Source organism: Equus asinus, chromosome 6, assembly GCF_041296235.1.
Source record: "Equus asinus isolate D_3611 breed Donkey chromosome 6, EquAss-T2T_v2, whole genome shotgun sequence".
NCBI classification, from domain to species: Eukaryota; Metazoa; Chordata; class Mammalia; order Perissodactyla; family Equidae; genus Equus; species Equus asinus.
Genome location: NC_091795.1, coordinates 75844168 through 75866553, shown reverse-complemented (window position 1 = coordinate 75866553; position 22386 = coordinate 75844168). Strand labels below are relative to the sequence as shown.

The window sequence follows — 22386 nt, the reverse complement described above, 5'->3', positions numbered from 1 at the left end:
ATAGAGCCTAGAAGCAGTGACACACAGAAGCAATAAACACATCCAGTTGCGCAGGTCTTAGCTCCTAAATACCATTTCCCAATACAGTAAAAGAAAGCAAGAATCCTTGGAGAAACGGGAGTCGATGGCTGACGCAAGGAAAATACAAAATAAGCATGCAGTATCTTGTAGAAAGCAAGGAAGTGCTCAAAAATCAAAAGAATGGGGCATGTCAAGGGGATACAGGAGCCAACTTGAAAGTGCTCTGAATGACCAAAGCTGGCAAAACTTGACCAACAAAAAAATGATGTGGGATTGGATTACCCTCCAAAGTATGAAATAAATACATATACATGTGTCTATACTGATACAAATGGGTGAATAAATAAGAGGGGGAAAAGGGACAAATCTTCCTTAGAGAAGAACTCCAAATAATTACTTTCCCCTCCAAAGTGTGGGCTGGACTTCAGTGACTCAAACTCAAAAAATAAAATAAGAAAAGGAGAAGACAGTAACTTTACAGTGGAGAAAGCTGGCAAATACTACCTTACCGAAATGATCAAGGTTACCACCACTAAGGTTAATATCACATACTCCCGATATGATAAGATGAGAGGTGTTTTCACCTCTGTAGTATTCTTCCTCAAAACCCATAACTCCCATCTAATCATGAGGGGGGAAAAATGTGACAAACTCAAATTGAGGAACATTCTACAAAATCCTGACAGTATTCCTCCAAACTGTCAAAACAAAGAAAGACTAAGAACCTGTCACAGACCAGAGGAGACTGAAGACATGATGAATAAATGCAATGTGGTATCTTGGATTGGATCTTGGAACAAAAATAGGATATTAGTGTAAAAACTGGTGAAATAGAATAAAGCCTGGAGTTTAGTTAATAGCACTGATCAATTACTGTTCTTAGCTTTAACAAATGTATAATGGTAAGAGAAAAGGTTAATATTAAAGGAAGCTGAGTGAGGGATATACAGAAACTCTGTATTATTTTTGCAACTTTGTAGAAAATCTAAAATAATTTCAAAGTAAAAAGGTTATTGGAGTGGCCGGCCTGGTGGCGCAGCAGTTAAGTTCGCACGTTCCGCTTCGGTGGCCTGGGGTTCGCCAGTTTGGATCCCAGGTACGGACATGGCACCACTTGGCAAGCCATCCTGTGATAGGCATCCCACATAGAAAGTAGAGGAAGATGGGCACAGATGTGAACTCAGGGCCAGTCTTGCTCAGCAAAAAGAGGAGGACCGGCAGCAGACATTAGGTCAGGGCTCATCTTCCTCCAAAAAAAAAAAGGTTATTGGAGCCAGCCCCATGGAGCAGTGGTTAGGTTTGGTGTGCCTTGCATCAACAGTCTGGGTTCAGATCCCAGGCGTGGACCTACACCACTCATCAGCCATGCTGTGGCGGCAACCCACATATGAAATAGAGGAAGACTGGCAAGAGATGTTAGCTCAGGGTGAACCTTCCTCAGCAAAAAAAAAAAAACAAAAGTTTATTATTAATAATAATAAATAAACATAAATAGCACAGAAACCTGGGGTCATTGAGAGCAGGGAGAAATATTACCAAACTCCTAACTAAACCCTGACAGTGTGACTGGTTAAGAACACAGAGGAGGAGTTAGCAAGATGGTTGAAAAAAGACATCCCTCACCTGGGATAATGATTTGGCATGCATCCATGAACAAAAGTTCCTTTGTGGGAGCTCTGGGATCCAGACCCAAATGCTAAGAGACCTGGGAGAAGTCTCGTCCATGCATGCATCAAGTAATAGGCACACAGACCTTAGTCTCAGCTGTAGACCCTGCAGTGGTCCGTGAACCGGCTCCGGCCTCTCTCGGTCCCTGTATGGGAACCCCAGGAGGACACCGTCTTAGACAATCACCCACGGATAAGAGAGCCTTTGTGGAAGTCTAGAAATCTGGCAGAGAAGTTCCAGCCTACCACTGGAGCAAAAGAATATGAATTTGGATGCACTCGAGATGCTAAGAGGTACAGTCTGACTTTACCCATGTCATTGTACCCCAAGGCAGCACAGCTCAGTGCCAAGAGAAACTTTCTTGGTCAGTGATTTCTCCCATGAGGGAAAATGAGAAGATATGAGTTAGCATCTGGCTTCCCCAACAGTGCAGGATACTTCCAGAGAAGCCCATTTCTCCACGGCAGCATTATTTCGCAATAGCCAAGACACAGAAACAACCTAAGTGTCCACTGCCAATGAATAGATTTAAAAAAATGTGATACATATACACAATGGAATATTATTTAGCCATGAGAAAGAAGAAAATCTTGCCATTTGTGACAATATGGATGGACCTTGAGGTCATTATGTTAAGTGAAACAAGTTAGACAGAGAAACAAATACTGTATGACCTCATGTACATGTGGAATCAAAAAACACTGAACTCATAGAAACAGAGAATAGAACAGTGGTTGCCAGGGGCTGGGCGGTGGGGGAAATGGGGAGATGTTGGTCAAAGGGTACAAACTTCCAGTTATAAGACAAATATGTTCTGGGGATCAAATGTACAGCATGGTGATATAGTTAACAATACTGTACTGTATACCTGAAAGTTGCTAAGAGAGTAGATCTTAAACATCCTCACCACAAAAAGGAAATGGTAATTACGTGAGGTGAAGGAAGTGTTAACTAACCCTTCTGGGGTAATCATTTTGCAATACACAAGGGTATCAAATCATCATGTTGAACACAATAAACTTACACATTAAATTTATAAATTTAAATATTATATGTCAATTATATCTCAATGAAGCTGAAAAAAGGAGATATGTCACGTATTTTTGAAGACAGAAGACATGTCATGTATTTCTAAATCCCTAAATAAAAGCTCTAATGATGAAAGTGGTAATTTATGTAAAATACTTATTCCAGGGGCCGGCCAGGTGGCGCAGCAATTAAGTGCGCACGTTCCACTTCAGCGGCCCGGGGTTTGCTGGTTCAGATCCCGGGTGCGACATGGCACCGCTTGGCACGCGATGGTGTGGTAGGCGTCTCACATATAAAGTAGAGGAAGATGGGCATGGATGTTAGCTCAGAGCCAGTCTTCCACGGTGAAAAGAAGAGGATTGGTAGCAGTTAGCTCAGGGCTAATCTTCCTCAAAAAATAAAAATAAAAAATAAAACACTTAATCCGGAATAACTTCTTGGATGGTTATAAATAGTTAAGGTTTTATCTTACTTATTTACATACTTATTTTCCACCAGAAATTACTGTTGTTCTCTCTTATATTGGTTTTAACAACTGTTCAGAATCATGCTTATTCATTTATAAATAGAAAAATATCTACTCCATGGGCAATTCTATAAACCAGAAACCCAAATCTGTATGTGATGTTTAATTTAATAATATAGTAGAACAAAGTTATTCATGTAAAGCCCTTAATTATTAACAAATATAATTGCTACCTTGATTCATTAAATTTAAGATATTTACTGAGTAACCAAAATAATTTTCTTCCATATATTCTTTCCACTCATTCATTCATCTATTTATTTAATAAATTTTAGAAAATGCCTATTACATGCCAAGACTGTTTCCGGCACTGAGGAGACAATAACAAACAAGATAAGCAGGTCTATGTTCTCATGAAGCATATATTCTGGAGGAGGGAGACGGATAGTAAATAAGTACATAAATAAAGCAACTTCGAATTGTTAAAATGCCACAAAAGAAATGAACAGAACTATTTATTTCATGGCCATCTATGTGCAATAGAGGAAGAGGGAATTAAAAAAAAAAAAAAAAAAAGAAAGGCACCTCAAGCATGTGACAAATGAATTGAGACCTGAAGAAAAAGAAGAAAGAAGCAAGAAAAGAGCTGGAGGAAGAGACTTCTAGGAAAAGAGAATAGCAAGTACAATGGCCTTGAGGTAAGGAGCTTAGTATTCAGTATGTTAAAGGAACCAGGAGGAAAAATGACCAGTTTCATGAATCCTAAAATATAGTGAACAAGTGGAAGAATGACAAAAGATGAGGCAGGATAGGCTGCCATAAGCCAAATCACGTAGGCTATCTATAATCAAAAGCGTAAACACAATAGAAAATCACTGCAGCAGTAATCATTCAGCAGTGGTCACATTATCTGATTTACATGCTTTTTAAGTTCTAAAACATACACTGGTAAGGTAAGCACACCAAGAAATATAATTAAAAACATAATTTAAGGCTAATTTTATCATCATATATTTGGCAAGTTGGTGTCAGATAAATAACATAATAATCTAGTGAGATCAGTCATTCAATCATTCATAAAGCATTTCATGAGCTCCCGCTCTGTGCCAGACACTGTTTTGGGTGCTGGAAATACAAATATGATAGTGGTGATGTCATTTTCCACTATGAGCAGTGAATACAAAACTAATAATGGTGATGTCATCTTCTACTCTGAGCAACCCAATTTTCTTCCTAAGGACTCAAAGAAGTGGTTCTCAAACCACCGTTGGTGTATGGTAAAAATGCAGATAACTGGGTCCCACCTATCAGTAATTTTAATTCAGCAGGTTTCTGATAGTCCTTTATCACACTTTGAGAAAGAGAGATGAGGGTAAATTATATCTTCCCATTGTCCTCTTGAGAATCATGCCAAAATGAGCCACTGAAATGAATGGAAGGAGTATGTAATATGGCACAGGGTGTGCTGGGTGGGTGGGTGTATATATGGAGAGAGACATTAAGATTGATAACTACTACAACAGAGAGTTCATGGGGTTTTGTCTGTAATTTTTATAATTGCCAAGGAAGAAGTAAGGATTTCTACAAACCAGTAGTTCTCAAAGTAACGTGCAGATTCCTGGGGATCACCAAGACCCTTTCAGAAGGTCAACCAGGTCAAAACCATTTTCATAATAACACTCAAAACATTACTTGCTTCTTTCACCGTATTGGCATTTGCCTTGATGATTCAATAGTAAGAGTAGGTAAAACTGCTAGTATCTTATTAGCAGTAGCACCAAACTATACTAGGAGTCATTACATTCTTCACCATCACACACTCACCAAACTCTAAAAAGAAAAGAAAGGCGAGTCTCATTTATGAATGTCTTTGAGGGGCCAGCCCCATGGCCAAGTGGTTAACTCCACATACCCTGCTTCGGCAGCCCGGGATTCACCAGTTTGGATCCTGGGCGCAGACCAACACACTGTTCATCAAGCCATCCTGCAGTGGCATCCCACACAGAAGAACTAGAATGACTTACAACTAGGATATACAACTATGTACTGGGGCTTTGGGGAGGAAGGAAAAAAAAAAGAGGAAGACTGGTAACAGATGTTAGCTCAGGACCAATCTTCCTCATCAAAAGCATACCTAAAAAAAGAAAAAAATGTAGGAAAAAGAATGTCTTTCATGTGTCTGTAGCCATAAATATTACACATTTTATTAAATCTCAACCCTTAAGTACACACTTTTTAATATTCTGTGTGCTGAAATGGAAAGTATGACGGTTGTCTCAATGGAAAGCACTTATACAACTGAGTTGCAAGCTGAACTAGCTGCTTTTTTATGGAACATCATTTTTCTTGAAAGAACAACTGCCAGACAAAAATGATGGTTACCTACTCTTGGGTACTCAGCAGATATTTCCTTGAAAATCAACAGTACACCTATCACATCAAGAAAAACAACTGTCAATATCTATTACTAACTACAAAATTCAAGCTTTGAGAAAATTAGAATTTTGCAAAATGTTTTTCTACCACTGTGGGTTTAAAAGCTTGCCAAGCCAAAAAGACTTTTCTGATGAGAGTGGTGATATTAAGAAATGTGATTCTTTGACAATGAATAATGAAATGTGTAAACATGTGCCAGATCTGCATAACCCAAGGAACAAATACTTTCCAAATGACTAATGCATGGTGTTAAAAAATCCTGTATGGATGAAAGGTTCATTCAAAGTGGAGGATACACCAACTGATCTTAATGAAAACAGAGTATGAAAACGTCATTGCTATGATTTCAAATTCCACACTGCAATTAATCTTTCCGAAACTGCCTTTGGGAGTACACCATATCTTGACTGTGTTGACAGTTTCACAGGTATAATAAATATGTGTTACTTATTGTATGTCAACTGTATTTCAAGAAAGGTTTTTTTAAAAAAGGAACTACCACGAGTTTTAGTACAGCATCAAAGAAGGATATTCACAATTATCTGAAAAGTCTATTAAAAACTCTGCCCTTTTCCAACTACATATTTGTATGAGGCCAGATTTTCTTTGCATACATCAAGTAAAACAACATTATCACATCAGAGTGAATGCAGTAACAGATATGAGAATCCAGTTGTTTTCTATTAAGCCAGACATCAAAGATATTTGCAAAAATGTAATAAATGCCAATCTTGTATTTTCCTTGTTTTAGAAGATAGTCATTTTCATCTAAAGTGCTATTTATGTGAACATATAATGGGTTTATTATCGTTATTTTAAAATGAATTAAAAATAAATACTTTTAAAGTTTCTCAGTTTTGGTTTCTAATTTGATAGTTATTGACAGATATAAACTACACAAACAAAAGCTTTTTGGTTTTAAAAAATTATCAATTTTGAAGAGTGTAAAGGGGTTCTGAGACTGAAAAGTCTGAAAACAAATGCTGGAGATCTAATGGCATTTTATTTAGCTATTCAACTCTCGATCACCTTACTGAATGCATCATAACTATCTTCCTTTGAAGAACCAGAATAAGCAATGACCAAAAAAGGGGGTAGGATAGGTAGAAAAATGACTCACTCTGTTATAATGTGAAAAGATCTTCAATTATTAAATTTGTTAAGTATAAAGAGGCAAAGTATAAGACAATTATAGAATATGCTAGCATTTGCTGAAAAGAGGAGGAAATGATGATGTACTCATATGCACTTGTGTATGCAAAAGCACTGGACACTCAAGAAATTGATAAAAGCAACTACCTATAAGGAAAGACAAACATAGCATACACAGGAATGATATAGGAATGAGACTTCTCAACAATTACCTTTAATTTTTAAAACATATGAATGTATTCAAAATTTTTTTGGGTTTCTGTGAGTGTGTCTGTTTTTACTGAGGAAGATTCACCCTGAGCCAACACCTGTTGCCAATCTTCCCTTTTTTTTTTTTTTTTTTTTTTTGCTTGAGGAAGATTAGCCCTGAGCTAACATCTGTGCCGATAGTTCCTCTCCTTTGTATCTGGCTCACTGCCAGAACATGGCTGACAAGTGTTGTAGGTCTGCACCCAGGATCCAAACCCGCAAACCCAGGCCGCCAAAGTGGAGCATGCAAACTTAACCACTATACCATGGGGCCAGCCCCTGCAAAATGCTTTTAATTTATAATTTAATTTGAAAGAAAACAATCCTAAACCAACATTAAGCCATAATTCAAAAGTATTTTCAATTTCTAGATTGCTCTGATCTCAGAAAACCAAAAAAATGTTATTCTTTTTATCAGCTCTGAGGCAAAACAGTACTGCTAACAACTAAATACTCGTGTCAGAAGAATAAGCATTGGTCAATCTGATTTCTAGGACACAAGAGAGAAATGTTTTTTTAAACCTATAAATAAATCTGTCATCTGAAAAACACCAAAACAGTAACGAATAAAATAATTAATAAGAAAATATTTGGCGAAACCAGCAGTTATTTTATTAACTCTTTTACACTTAAAAGATGTCACTCATGGAATTAAAAGCAAAATTAGGTATTGCACAAGAAAAAAAAATCACTAAGGGGCCAGCCCAATGGCGCAGCAGTTAAGTTTGCACGTTCCACTTCAGCACTTTGGCAGCCCAGAGTTCACCGGTTCGGATCCCCGGTGTGGACATGACACCGCTTGGCAAGCCATGCTGTGGTAGGCATCCCACAAAGAAAGTAGAGGAAGATGGGAACAGATGTCAGCTCAGGGCCAGTCTTCCTCAGCAAAAAAAGGAGGATTGGCAGCAGATGTCAGCTCAGGGCTAATCTTGCTCAAAAAAAAAAAAAAAATCAGTGAACTTGAACACAAAGCAAAAGATTATCCAAAAGGAAGAAAAAGAGAAAAAAGCAAAAAAAAAAATTCTCAGTGAACTGTGGGACAGTATTAAGCTATCTAACACACTTTTTTTTTTAAGATTTTTTTTCCCTTTTTCTCCCAAAGCCCCCTGGGTGCATAGTTGTGCATTTTTAGTTGTGGGTCCTTCCAGTTGTGGCATGTGGGATGCCACCTCAGCATGGCCTGATGAGCAGTGCCATGTCATGTCCGTGCCCCAGATTTGAAATGGCAAAACCCTAGGCCGCCGAAGCAGAGCGCGTGAACTTAACCACTCAGCCACTGGGCCCAGCCCCCTCTAACATACTTTGAACTGGAGTCTAGAAGACAAAGGGGATGAAAAGAAAAAATATTTGAGGTAATAATGATAATGATGAATATTCTTCCAAACTTGCTGCAAACTACAAGCCACAGATCCAAGAAATCTGATGAATCCCAAACAGGATAAACTCAAAGAAAATTATTCAAAGGCATATGATAATAAAATAGCAGGAAAATGGTAATAATTTTAAAAAGTCTTAAAGCAACCAAAGGAAAAAAGACACACTATATTCAGAGGAATGAACATAAAAAAAAATCACAGAATTCTCAGAAGCCCAGCAAGTCAAAATATAATAGAACATTTATAAAGTATCAAATGAAGTAATGTCAACATATCCACTGAATTCAATACTTACCAAACTACCTTTCAAAAATGAGGTAAAAAAGCTACAGCAATCAAAATAGTGAGGTACTAGCATAAGATAGACAGACATATAGACCAATGGAATAGAACTGAGAGTCCAGAAACAAACCCAAATATCTATGGCCAACTGATTTGAACATTCAATGGGAAAAAGAACAGTCTCTTCAACAAGTGGTGCTGAGACAACTGGATATCCATATGCAAAAGAATGAAGTTGACCACAACCCACCTCATATACAAAACTTAACTCAAAATGGATCAACAACCTAAATGTAAAAGGTAAAACTATAAAACTCTCAGAAGAAAACACAGGAGCACATTTTCATGATCTTGGATTTGCCAATGGTTTCTCAGATATAACCCCAAAGCATGAGCAACAAAAGAAAAAACAGAAAACTGAATTTCATCAAAATTAAAAGCTTTTGTGTATGAGAGGATATTACCAAGAAACTAAAAAGACAACCTATAGAATGGGAGAAAATACTTGCACATCGTATATCTGATAAGGGATTAATTTCCAGAATATATAAGGAACTCTTACAACTCAATAACAACAACAAAAACCAATTCACAAATGAGCAAAGGACTTAAATAGACATTTCTCCAAAGATGATATACAAACAGCCAAAGAGCACATGAAAAGGTATTCAACATCATTAGTCATTAGAGAAAGGCAAATCAAATCAAAACCATAATGACACAACTTCACAGTCATTAGGATGGCTTTTATCAAAAAAAAGGAAAAGAAGTGTTGGCAAAGATGTGAATAAAGTGCAACCCTTGTGCATTGCTAGTAGGAATATAAAATAGTGCAGCTGCTGTGGAAATCAGTTTGGCAGTTTCTCAAAAAGTCAAAACATAGAATGACCGTATGACGCAGCAATTCCACTCCAGATAGATACCCAAGAGGACTGAAAGCAGGAACTCAAAGCAGATACTTGTACACCAATGTTCATAGCAGTATTATTCACAAAAGCCAAAAGGTTTGAAACAACCCAAACGTCCATCAACAGATGAATGAATAAACAAAATAAGGTATATACATACGATGGATATTATTCAGCCTTAAAAAGGAATGAAATTCTGACACATGCTACAACACGGGTGAACCTTGAAAACACGCTAAGTGAAATAAGCCAGACATAAAAGGACAAATATTGTCTGAGTCCACTTAAATGTGGCACCTAGGATAGGCAAAATCATAGATAAAGAAAGAATCGTGCTCACCAGGGGCTACGGGTCAACACGGAGTTACCGTTTAATGGGTACAGTCTTTCAGTTGGGGAAGATGAAAATGTTCTAGAGATGGATGTTGGTGATGATTGCAAACAATACGAATGTACTTAATGCCAGAGAAGTGTACACTTACAAACTGGTAAAATAGTAAATTTAATGGTAAGTGTATTTTACCACAATAAAAAAAAATTGTCTTTGCACACCTGAGGCCTTGTCAGATAGTTTATGCTAACAATGTGACTTACGGTGAACTCCTATTTTTGTTCTCCTGGTACCCCGGGGCCACATTGTATCAGTGTGACCTCTGTAGGAGACAGGAAGACTGGAAACTGAGTAGCTAAAGACAATCACGAGGATGTTCCATGCCTACTTGACTGACCCTCAATACCAAGGCCTAGGAGAGTTTCTCTGGTTGGTAATTCTTCATACTTGTTGTCACACATCATTGACGAGAAAATTAAATGGTTCTGAGCAATTCCACTGAGCGAGCACAGTTGGACGCTCACACCTGGTTTCTCACGGACTCTACTGCATGCACCTTTTCCTTTTCCTTTTCCTGATTTTAATCTGTATCCTTCCTTTGTAACAAACCATACTTGTAAGTATAACAGCTTTTCGGACTTCTGTGAGTCCTAACAAATCATCAAACATGAAGGTGGTACTAGTGACCCTGACACCAATGGAAAGGCATATACTATGTAAATATTAACCATGAGAAGGCTGGGTTGGCTTTACTAATATAAAACAAGGAACACTACAGAACAAGAAATATTACCAAATATGATAGAGTCAATTGATCAACAAAACATAATCCCAAACATATACATCAAATCATAGAGATTCAAAATACATGAAACAGCTCAACAAAACTAAAAGAAAATTAAAAAAAATAGACAAATCCAGAATTATAGTTGGAATTTCCAACACTGCTCTCAGGAATTGATAGAAATAATAAAAAGAAAATCAATACAATGTAGAAGATTTAAATACAATAACCCAACTTAACCAAATTAACACCTAAAGAGCATTCCACCCCACAACTACAGAAAACATACATTATTTTCAAATGAACACAGAACACTCACCAAGACAGGCCATGTAAAGAGTCATAAAACAAGTCTACTGTTAGCTGTCTGGGCCCAAGGGAGAAAAACAGATATAACATTTCCTAAACTTATTTGACCATAAACCTTTTCTGCAAAGGCATCTTCAGGGACCACTGTTTCTCAGAACACTTGGGAAAAGCTCTCTCACTCATTTTCAACACCTATTCCTATTTCTCCTCCTAATTGTGACTAACAAAATAAGGGAATCAATAAAAATATCCTTTCCTTGACTACCCAGCCAGGATAAGTCAATCTTATGAAGTACATACAAAAGTCTTAAGGCAGGAATAAGCTTGACATTTGGGGAACAGCAAAGGAGCCAGAATTACTGGAAGAGCATGAGGCAAATGATAAGTGTTTGGACATGAAGTCAGAAAGTCAAGCAGAGGTCACAGCATGTAAGATGTTCTAAGCCTTGCTAAGGATTTTTGAATGGGATTCTACGTATGATGGGAGGGATTTGAGAAGAGAATATCATGTTGTTCACATTTTTAAAAGATCTCTCAGGTTGCTGTGTAAAGAACAGAATAGAAACTAAGCAACCAGTTAGGAAGCTCTGGCAGTAGAGTAAGAGACGTCTAAAACCAGACTTAAATGCGTCTGTCAAAGAAAAAATGCCCAGGCAAATCTATATAAATTGTGTTGAGATGCCGTAAAGTATTTCTTTACTTGGGTCCCAGAACATCTCATTCCCCTCCTCATGAGATGTTTAATTTGTCTTCCTTACATGATTTCCCTCATCTTTCCACCTCTTCAAGTTGGAAATGTTCTAAGGCTCAGTCATTGAACCTCTTTTTTCTAGCTACTCTCATTCCCATGGTGATTTCATCCAGACACTTGGCTTTCAATATCATCTGTGTAAAGATAATTCCCAATTTTACATCTCCAGTCTAGGCCTCTCCCCTAAACTCAAGACGCAAGTATCCTCTTGACTAAATAGTAAACATCTCAAACTTAACAAACCATAACTGAGCTCCTAACCTTCCCCCTTCAAACTTGTTTCTCTTAAGTCTTCCCTGTTTGAGATAATAGCAACTCCATTATTACAATCACTCAGGGATAAACCTTAAGAGATATCCATGACTCCTCTCTTTCTCTCACACCCACTTCAAGTATGTCAGCAAAACCTTTTAGCTCTACCTTCAAAATATATCCAGTAACCAACCACTTCTTACCTACCTCCACTACTACTACTCAATCCAAGCCATCATCATCTCTCACTTGGATTACTGCTCTCCTCTTAACTGGTCTCCCTGGTTCTGCCCTTGCAACTAACTGCCTTTCTTCACCACTCCCCCACTGTAGTCTACTCTCAAAACAGCAGTCAAGTGATTCTAGGAAATCTAAATTAGATCATGTCATCAACTGTTCAGAACCTCCAATGACTATCTCACTGAAGTAAAAGTCCTTAAAAAGGTTTTCAAGACCTAATGTCATCTGACCAAACACCTTTGTGCCTCTGCTCCAGCCACTTACCTTTTAACCTAACATAAGCCTACTTCGCTCCAGGTCACTTCACTCCAGTTGCACTGGCTTCCTTGCTGTCCCTCAAATACTCCAGGCCTACTCTAGCCTCAGGACCTCCGACTTGCTGTACCCTCTGCCTAAAATTATCTAGCCCCTAAAATTATCTAGAATGCAAGCCTTGTTCTTTCACTTACTTCAAGTCTTCAATCAAATGTCATCTCAGTGAAGTTTTCCCTTTCCACACTATTTAAAATTGCAAACTTCTCTCCCATCCTTTAACATTCCTTATGCACCAGCTCTGCTTAGCTTTATAATTCTCCATAGCACTTTTCTGTATCTTACATACTACACATTTTTCTTATTTACCTTTATTGTTGGTCTCCTCCAACTAGAATATAAACTCTAAAGATTTTTGTCTGGGGACAGCCTGAAGGCGCAGTGGTTAAGTTTGCACGTTCCGCTTCTTGGTGGCCCGGGGTTCGCCGTTTCGGATCCCGGGTGCAGACACGGCACCGCTTGGCCAAAGCCATGCTGTGGTAGGCGTCCCACATATAAAGTAGAGGAAGATGGGCACGCATGTTAGCTCAGGGCCAGTCTTTCTCAGCAAAAAGAGGATTGGCAGTAGTTAGCTCAGGGCTAATCTTCCTCAAAAAAAAAAAAAGATTTTTGTCTGTTTCATCTCCTGCTGTACACCTAGTCCCTAGGAGCAATACTTTTCACACAGAACTCAGTTTGTTCAACATTGAATCGCTGAATGTTAAATAAAGCCTCTCCAGAACTGCCAAGTTTTGTTAGGTCCAATTCAAATTCTGGGACTAGTCTAATTAAAATATACCAATTCTGGGGCCGGCATGGCGGCACCGCAGTTAAGTACGCACACTCCGCTTCGGTGGCCCGGGGTTCACTGGTTCAGATCCCCGGTGCAGACATGGCAGCACTTGTCAAGCCATGCTGTGGTAGGTATCCCACATATACAGTGGAGGAAGATGGGCACGGATGTTAGCTCAGGGCCAGCTCTCCTCAGCAAAAAGAAGAGGATTGGCAGCAGATGTTAGCTCAGGGCTAATCTTCCTCAAAAAAAATAATAATAATTAAAAATATATACCAATTCCTTTTTCAGTATTTCTATTATATGAATAATATTCAATATTCATAAGTGTTTTTAGTTTTGCTTTTATTATTTTATAACCTAAGACATTTACCTGACAATTACAGAGATGCTTACTGATTCCAAACAGTTCAACTTCTTACTTACTCTGGCAATACTATAAATAGGAAGAATAGTAGGCTTCAGCGTCCTATGTTGAAATCCTGCCTCCACCATTTACTAGTAGTAGGACTCAGGCAATTTAGCCTCCTCCAACTCTTAGTTTCTCATCAATAAAATAGCAAGGTGGGGGTGGATTACAGACCTGCCTGCCTTACCTACCCTACATCTAAACATAAGATTACTGTGAAAATCAAAAATGTAAGTGAAAATGCTTTATAAACCATAAATAATATACAAGTGTGAGTCAAATGTTCATACTATACTTTGGGGGAAACCTGAAATGGAACAGAGAAGTTCAGTGTTTGGGGCAGCATATCTCACCATACCTCTCTGGCCCTAACACTAAACTCTACTTTTAGAGTCAGACTGGCTCTTCCACTTGCTTATTATACCTTAAACAAATTACTCAACCTCTCTGAGTCATTGTTTCCACATCCAAAAATGGAGATAATACCAACCTTGTAGCATCCTTTTGAAGATTAGAGATTACATACACATATACGTAATGTGCCTATGGAATTCGCTTAATGAACAATTTTTATTTGTCGTCGCCTTGTTCTTCTTTGAAATGGACAAAAACCCAAAAGCAGATAATACAAACTACACCATGGAGGTAGGGAAGATGATTTTGACTTGGAAATTTCATGTGAAAGGACAAGAAGTAAAGTGAGAAAGAGCTAGAGGTAATTGAGCAATACCTCAATAGCTTGCCTATTAAATTTGTTCTTTCCTTCTTGCCTTTCTCCATGATAAAATAACAGGATAAGATGCAATGAAAAATCCACATATAGAAAACCACATTTAGTAAACTTAAAAAGTTCATTTTAAAACCAAATATTATATAGTCTTTTCTCTTCAAAGGAGAACATTTTTATTAGTCAGTTTTTCAATTTCTCACACACTAAGATATATTCTGACACTCTGGAACTCAAGGTATATGCCAAAAAAATTAAACAGCTGTGGTTTTCCAACTATAAAACCCTGATATAATTTTATTAAATGTTTAGAAAGATGATGAAATGAAAACAAATTAAAAAGTAAAACTGCAGGTAAGATATATATCATACAAACACTTCAAGAATGCTTTTTGAAATCATTAGACTTTGATATATTTCAATTCTATGACACCAGTAATTATAAGACACACCATCAATATAAGAACCATTTTCCAGGGGGTACAAACCCTTCCACATTAAATATACACTTAGATATAAAACACACTAATTTCAGAAAACATTAAAATGCAATGTATCCCTCTGGGATGCTGAAAGTGTTCTATTTCTTGATCTAGAGGCTGGTAACATAGAGTATGTTAAATTTGAAAATATTCAAAGTGTACGCTTGTTTTGTATATATGTATGTTTACTTCAACAACAAAAAATTTATGTAATGTACCACTACTTCCTACAAAAACAGCTATCAACCAGATGAATTACTGATCTAAATATGAAAGGTAAAAAGATAAAGTTTTTAAAAGAAAACATAGGAAAGTAATTTCATGACACTGAGGTAGGTAGAGATTTTACAAATGGAAACAAAAGAGCACTAACCAATTGATAAACCAGACTTCTTGAAAATTAAGAATTTTGATTCACCAAGACACCAAGATCCTGAAAGGGCTAGCTACAGAGTAGAAGATATCTGCAATACACATATCTAACAAGGCTTTATCTGGAATATATAAAAAACTAAAATCAATATGAAAAAAGTAAACAGCCTAATAGAAAAAAGGCAAGACTTAACAGACACTTTACAAAAGCAGAAATCCAAATGGCCAATAAATATGGGATCCTTAATGTGAAAAGGTGCTCAACTTCACTAGTCATCAACAAAATGAAATTAAAACTACAATGCAATACCACTATACATCCCTCCAGAATAACTAAAAAGATTGACAATACCAAGTGTTGGCAAGATGTGGAACAACTGGAACTCTCATACACTGCACGTAGGAGTGTAAATTTGTAAAACCACTTTGCAAAACTTCAGCAGAATCCACTAAAAATGAACATACCATAACCATGGCCTAATAATTCCACTCTAGGGTATATACCCAACAAAAATGCATATATGTGTTCACCAGAAAACCAAAGTGCAAAAGTGTTCATAGCAACAAAACTGTAAGCAACCCAAATGCCCATCAACAGTAGAATGAATAAACTGTGGTATACTCACACAACAGAATACAGCAATGAGAATGAATAAACTACAGTACAACATGGATTAATCTCATAATTGTAATGTTGAGCAAAAGAAGCTCAAGTATGATATACGATATGATTCCACTTATATTGAGTCCAAAAACAAACAAAACTTTAGTACTATGTTAGAATACAAGGTGAGGCAGGGGATTCCAGTACTGATGTTTCTTGAGCTGGATGCTGATTACATGAGTGTGCTTATTTTGTGAAAATTCATCTAGCTGTACACTTTTCCATACGTATGTCATACTTCTTTTAAAATCTTACATTAAATGGGGTCCCCAACTCGTGGATCAGAATTTCTAATCCTTTCCTACCAAGATTCTTCACTCATACTACGTTCAAAGACGTCACTGGCCTGGCAATGGTCCTTTATCACCGACACTGTTCTTCAGGATTTAAACATAAATATCTCTGCCCATATCTACTAAACGCCAAGCAATTTAACAATCATTTATTTAAATACTTATTGAATATCTACTATGTTCAAAACCTGTGCTGAGTACTTAGGGTATAAAAAAATGAGTAAGATATGGTCCCTGGTTTCAAGAAGTTCATAATCTGATAGAAGACCACATACACAGATAACAAGGTAAATACACACAGATAAGCACAAGATATAACGGAAGCACAGAAGAACATCAAAAGGAGCCCGGGGAGGCAAGGCATCAGGATAGGCTTCTTGGAGGTGTTAACACCTGAGTCTTTAAAAGGTGAGTAGGAGGCTATCCTGGCAAAGTACATTCCAAAAGAGGGAACAGCTTGAGTAAAAGCAGAGTGATAAGAAACAGCACAGTGTATTTAAAGAAACAATGAACAGTTGCTAGATGTTGCTAAAAGGTAGCAGAAGCAAGAACTGGGGTGGGGTGAGGGGGAGTGGCCAAAGAGATAGGAAGATGCCAAGTCATGAAGGGACCTTATCCAACAGGCAAGATGTGTCAGTGAGGTTTATGCAAAGAAAGTATGTGGTCAGATAGATTACTAAAGGAGCAGTGTAGATGATGGACTTTAAGTAGGATAAGGCTAGCAAAATGAAGGCCGGTTAGGAGGCAGTTATAACTGTCCTGACAAAATGATAAGGGCCTGAAATAATGAAATGAAAGCCGTAACAAATATGGAGAAAATACAGAGCATAGACACATTATGCTGCTGATCTAGAGATCACACTTTGAGAACCACTAACCTACACTAGGGGTTGGCAAATTTTTCCTGTAAAAGGTCAAACAGTAAATATTCTAGGCTTTACAGGTCACATACAGTTTCTATTGCATTTGATTTTTGTTTTTCAAACCTTTTAAAAATTAACAACCATTCTTAGCTAGTGGACTTTCAAAAAAAAGAAAAAAGGCAGAAGGCTAGATTTGGGCTGTGGGCGTAGTTTGCTGATCCCTCCTGTACACCTGTAAAGCAGTGAGGATTAACCTTCCTATGAGATTAATTTTCCTAAAACACTACTAGCCTATTAGACCCCTACTCAGAAACATCTCCACGGGCCCTGACTGCTTACTGAGTAAGTCAAATCCCTGTGATGTATAGCATTCGCGGACATCTATACGCTAGCTCCAACCAGGCTTATGAACTACACCCCTGTGTGAACCTTCCATTCTTATTAAATTGACCTACTTACGTTTACCTGCCTCAGTATCTCTGTGGTGTTGCCCAATGTTCCTTCCTCCTTTCCAAACCTACCCAACTACCCTTCCTTCAAAGTACAATTCAAATCCTACCCTTAAGTGATTCCACCCTCCTCAAAGCTCCTAAAAGCATTGTCTCAATTCATCTGATTATCTCTTGTCTTGAATTATTACTTACTTCAAATAAACTGTAAATTCCTTGAGGGCAGGGAGTAATTTATACTTCTATCAATGGACCTAGCATATAACAAGGGGTAAATAAAAATGAAGCTATGTGTGCGTATATATGTACACACACGCAGTTTTTTCTGAATTAGCTATATAACTGGAGCAAACGTGATTTCATCCTCACTTATGTCACTAATTCAACTCTTTAATTCTATGGACACAGTCTGAATGCTGGAGGAACCACAGAATGGCAATCCACAAGCACATCTGCCTCTTTCCTATTTTACGCTTTTTGGACTAGTTTACTAGGGAAACAATAATAACACAAGTAGAATTTTTCCAGTGATCAATGTTATCAATATAAGTACACTGGGATATTAAATATAGAAGTTATCAGACCAAGTCAAAGTTTATTTACCTATATTTTTACTTATTTTTAAAATACAAAATAAGCTTTTACAACTAAATTGCTTTAAATTCACCCTCAATTATTACTCAAGTTTAAAGTCACACACATACACACACACTCTGAATTTTATTTTATTTTTTTTGCTGAGGAAGAGTCACCCTGAGCTAACACCTGTTGCCAATCTTCCTCTTTTTGCTTGAGTAAGATTTGTCCTGAACTAACATCTGTGCCAATCTTCCTCTATTTTGTATGTGGGTCACCGCCACAGCATGGCCGCCAAGTGGTACAGGTCCAAGCCTGGGAACCAAACCCGGGCCACCAAAGCATAGCACACTAAACTTAACCACTAGGCCACAGGGCTGGCCCATGAATTTTCTTTTTTAACAATTAGCTCTCTATGACAATTCACATTACCAAAATGGCATTACTGATTTCATTCACAACTTAGAGAAATAAGAATATATTCAAAATTTTTAAGAAAATAGTCCATTTTAGTTCACTATTGATAAATAGCTACAGTCACAGAATGTTTTGAGCTGGATTAAAGGATTCTCTTATATTTGAGAAGATTATTGAAGAAGTCTTTTCAAGTCTAAAGTGTGAACTATGTCTTATTTTACCACACAAAGAATGTTCAAGAATCTAGAAAAATTCCTCCAGAATCATGTGCCCACTTTTCAATGCAAACTACAAAAAAAAAGTTTAAAACACTTATATAAAGATATCGAAATCAAAAGCAAAAGAAATTAACTAAAAGATGGTCACGAAAGTGACAACTGAGACTTTTTAACTCTCAAAACACATTGAAGAAAAAAACTTAGTGATTTACAACCCTGAAAAGACTATTATTCACTAATATACTTAATATTAATAATGTACTGATTGGAAGACAAACCCTGGAACCAGGACTCTCATTTCTCACTTCTTGTTCTGCCACTGGCTTAGTACTGAGTCTTGGACACATCCCCAAATGTTGAACAAGAAAACCTTAACTGACATTCGCAGGTTGTGAGAATTGATTAAATGTTTATGAAGTACTTTAGGACCACGAAGGGAAGCCACTGTAACCACTAAATGTCATTTGCTTAATACAAAACTATAGATACCTGTTAGGCTTGCAAGCCCAAAGCAAATCTTCAGTGAGTCAGTAAAGTGCATGTATTTAATGAGCTAGGTTAGCAACCACAGAGAAATCATTTCTCTTCCAAATCTTCGTTTTCTCACAAACCATGTCACTATCCAACCCAACTATTTGCAAAGGGAAACAAGATCCAATTCACATTAAAGGTAGGTCTAGTTATTGACCAGCCAATACCAAACGACTGAAAACTATTAGGAATCACAGTGGAACTTTCTTTGTTAACTTACCAGAAATGTGACTCCTGAAAGTAATCCCAGAAAACAGTCCTTCTAACAAGAGCTTTATTAAAGGGCAAGTCCCTACCCTTCCTTACATAAAGAGCTCGAAAATGTTTTCAGACAGGAGACAGCAGACTAAATTCGCTCGAAACCGAATCGAATTCGTTAGGTAGTTCCAGCACCTGCTTGGTGACCGGTGAGGCTGCTCAGGAAAGTGCTGATGCCACCTCCAGCTGCCCCTCTCGTGAATGACAGTAACAATGAAAACAGTGACAAAAGAGCTGGGAGGCCACCCCGAGCCTCTGCTCGGCAGTACTTCTACCCTACCCCCAACATCCAGAGCTGCGAATCCCAGAAAAGACCCTCCTCTTACAGATGTCACGGGCGCAGACCCTGCCTCCCGTCTGGCAACGTGAAAAAGTACTACCCTCCGCGGCTTCCGAGACCGCCGAGCACCTGAAAGGTGAGGGGGAAAGGCCGCCTCTCCCGCTCAGCCGTCAAAGGAAAAGGGAGAAGACTTCCTCTCTGGAGCGGCGAGCCCTGCCGGGACCGCCGGCGGGGAGGACAGGAGAGCGCGTCCCTCCCGGGCCACAGGGCGGAGGTCGCGCGGCTCCGTGCTGGGGAAGCGGGGCTCGGGCGCCGGGCAAACCGGCCTCCCAGGGGTGGCAGCGGTCGGCCGCCCGCTTCCCGGGAGCCGGCGGAGGCGACGAGCAGGCTCGGGTCCGGCAGCACAGGGAGCACATTCTTCCCTCCAGCCCGGTCCCGAGGGAGAGCGCGGGCGGCCGGGGCGGCAACTCTCCCTCTCGCCCAACTCCGGGCTGAGCGTGAGGGCGGCCGGCCCGGGCTGCCCGGCGGGAGGCCGCCCGGGGGGAGGCGGCGCGGCGGCCTCCGGCCCGCTCCCTCCCCACGCGGTCCGCGGCCGGGGCCGTCCGCGCCCTCGGCCCTCCCGCCGCCGCGCGGGGCCGGGCCGCCGACCTCGGCCGGCCGGGCGCGGGGCCAGGCGGCGGCGGCGGCGGGCGGGCCGGCCGGCCTGGGGCCCTACCTGAGGCTGTGTACCAGCTCCCGGCGTGACTGGCTTCCCGGCAGACCACTCGGTTGGACATCTTGGTGCCTGTGCCGCCTATGGTGCACGAGGATGAATGAGGAGGCGGCGGCGGCGGCGGCAGGAGCGGCTCCGCGAGGGGACGAGACACCGCGGGCCCAGCCCAGGAGGAGGCGGCAGCGGGGAGGGGATCAGCCCGGCCCAGGAGGAGGAGGAAGAGGAGGAGGCGGCGGCCCAGGAGGAGGAGATGGCAGCCGGGGCGGTGGCGGCGGCAGCAACAATCACCACAAACTCCGGCGACCGCCGGAAGATGGGGCCCGCGGCGGCTTCACTGAGGCCCGGAAAGCCCTGGCCCCGGCCCCCGGCGTCGCCGCTGCTGCCCAGCCGGGGCTGGTTCCGCCGAGCCGCCCCCACGGCCCCCTCCCCTCCCCGCTGGCCTCCCCGAGCCACCGCCGGTGACCCCACCCCCGTGACTCCGCGCCCGCCCCCTCCCCCCACCCCCCGCGGGACTCCCCGCACCCACCCCCACCCCGGGCAGGGCCCTCCTGCCCGCCCGGCCGCCGGGCCGCCGGCCCCGCCCCGCCCCGCTCCTCCTCCGGCCGCGCGGTGAGGTTAACGGCGGAAACCGGACAGCCCAGGCGGCATCTGAGGTCGGGCGGCCCCGCGAGGAGGCAGCGGTGGCTGCGGCTCCGCGCACACAAAAGCCCAGGGCCGGGGCCTGAACCGGGGAAGGCAGACCCGGAGAAGAGCCAACGCTTCCTTACTCGCCACTCTAACGGGTCCTGCCCACTGAGCATGCCCAGCAGCCGCTGCCAGGCCCGCCGAGGAATCTCAACGTGCACGCTCCGCTCTCCGGGGTTTAGCGGCAGCAGAGGCTGGGAGGGGGAGGGCGCGGGGAGCAGGACGCAGCCGCAGGGCAAGCCCCCTCCCCCAGCCAACTTCCTTAAATGAAGAGCACCTAGGGCGTGCAGAGGCGGCTTTCCACGGGGAAAGTCCACCTCGGACTCCCCGTGATACGCAGGAGTCCTTCGTGGATTCGAACCCCCAAGGTTTCACTCCTAGGGACGCAAGTCTGTGGCCACGTTGAGAAGTTCATTTGTAGAGGCTGCCACATGGTAGTGTGCTTGTGGTCCTGCAAATGCTGGCGTGTGCTTCACAGAGCCACTCTTAGCACCTAACCGTGGCTTTGACACTATAAACATATATCTTGTTTCATGTTATATTTATGTAGGTGCATGTCTTAACTCCCTAACTAAGGTGTGATATAGCTAGCCTCAGTTTTTCTCATCTATAAATTGGGGGTAACAATACTCAAGGGGTGGCCCTAGGATTATAAATTAATAAAATGTAAAGAGCCTGATACACTAGGCATACGACAAACATTATATTCAACTCTTCGTTAGCTTATAAATCCCAGTATTCCACAGAAGTCAGGAACAAATAATTCTTTTAAAATTATAGAAGAATCACTGCAAAGTAGTCTCTCTTAGACCTCCAAGGAATCGTTGTTGGGAAGTAGACCATTCCAAAACTGGGAAAAGAGTAAAAGTTGCATATCTTCAATGAAAGATTTTGAGTTACAGCAATAAAATTGTTTTATCTGAATTTCACACTAAACAGATCCATGGTAGAGTCCAAAGCAGACACTGGCTGCCTAAGCTTCCCTAGTGCCATAGTAATATGCCTTTTTTTAAAAAAAAAAAAAAAAGGTACTTTCCTATTCCTACGCCTCCTCCCACCTTGGTCAGCTTTAAGGCCCAAGGACCTTGTGTGAGATCCCAGTCCTAAAGGCTG

At 40.5% G+C, this 22386-nt stretch overlaps 1 protein-coding gene across 2 annotated transcripts in view; it reads right to left on the bottom strand.

The window, feature by feature from the left end:
- The window catches only part of MEMO1 (mediator of cell motility 1), a 121250-nt gene extending 99691 nt beyond the window's left edge, over positions 1-21559 (bottom strand). The window contains exons 1-2 of one of the 2 annotated variants that reach the window (XM_044772208.2): positions 21357-21559; positions 20593-20670 (exon numbers count right to left, since the gene is read on the bottom strand). In XM_044772208.2, the coding sequence (XP_044628143.1) occupies positions 20593-20653 (61 nt within the window). In that variant the 5' untranslated portion in view covers positions 20654-20670; positions 21357-21559. Of the gene's footprint in view, positions 1-20592; positions 20671-21115 lie in introns of both variants that reach the window. The other variant, XM_044772209.2, reaches the window with a different exon arrangement.
- Positions 21560-22386: the final 827 nt, after the last annotated feature.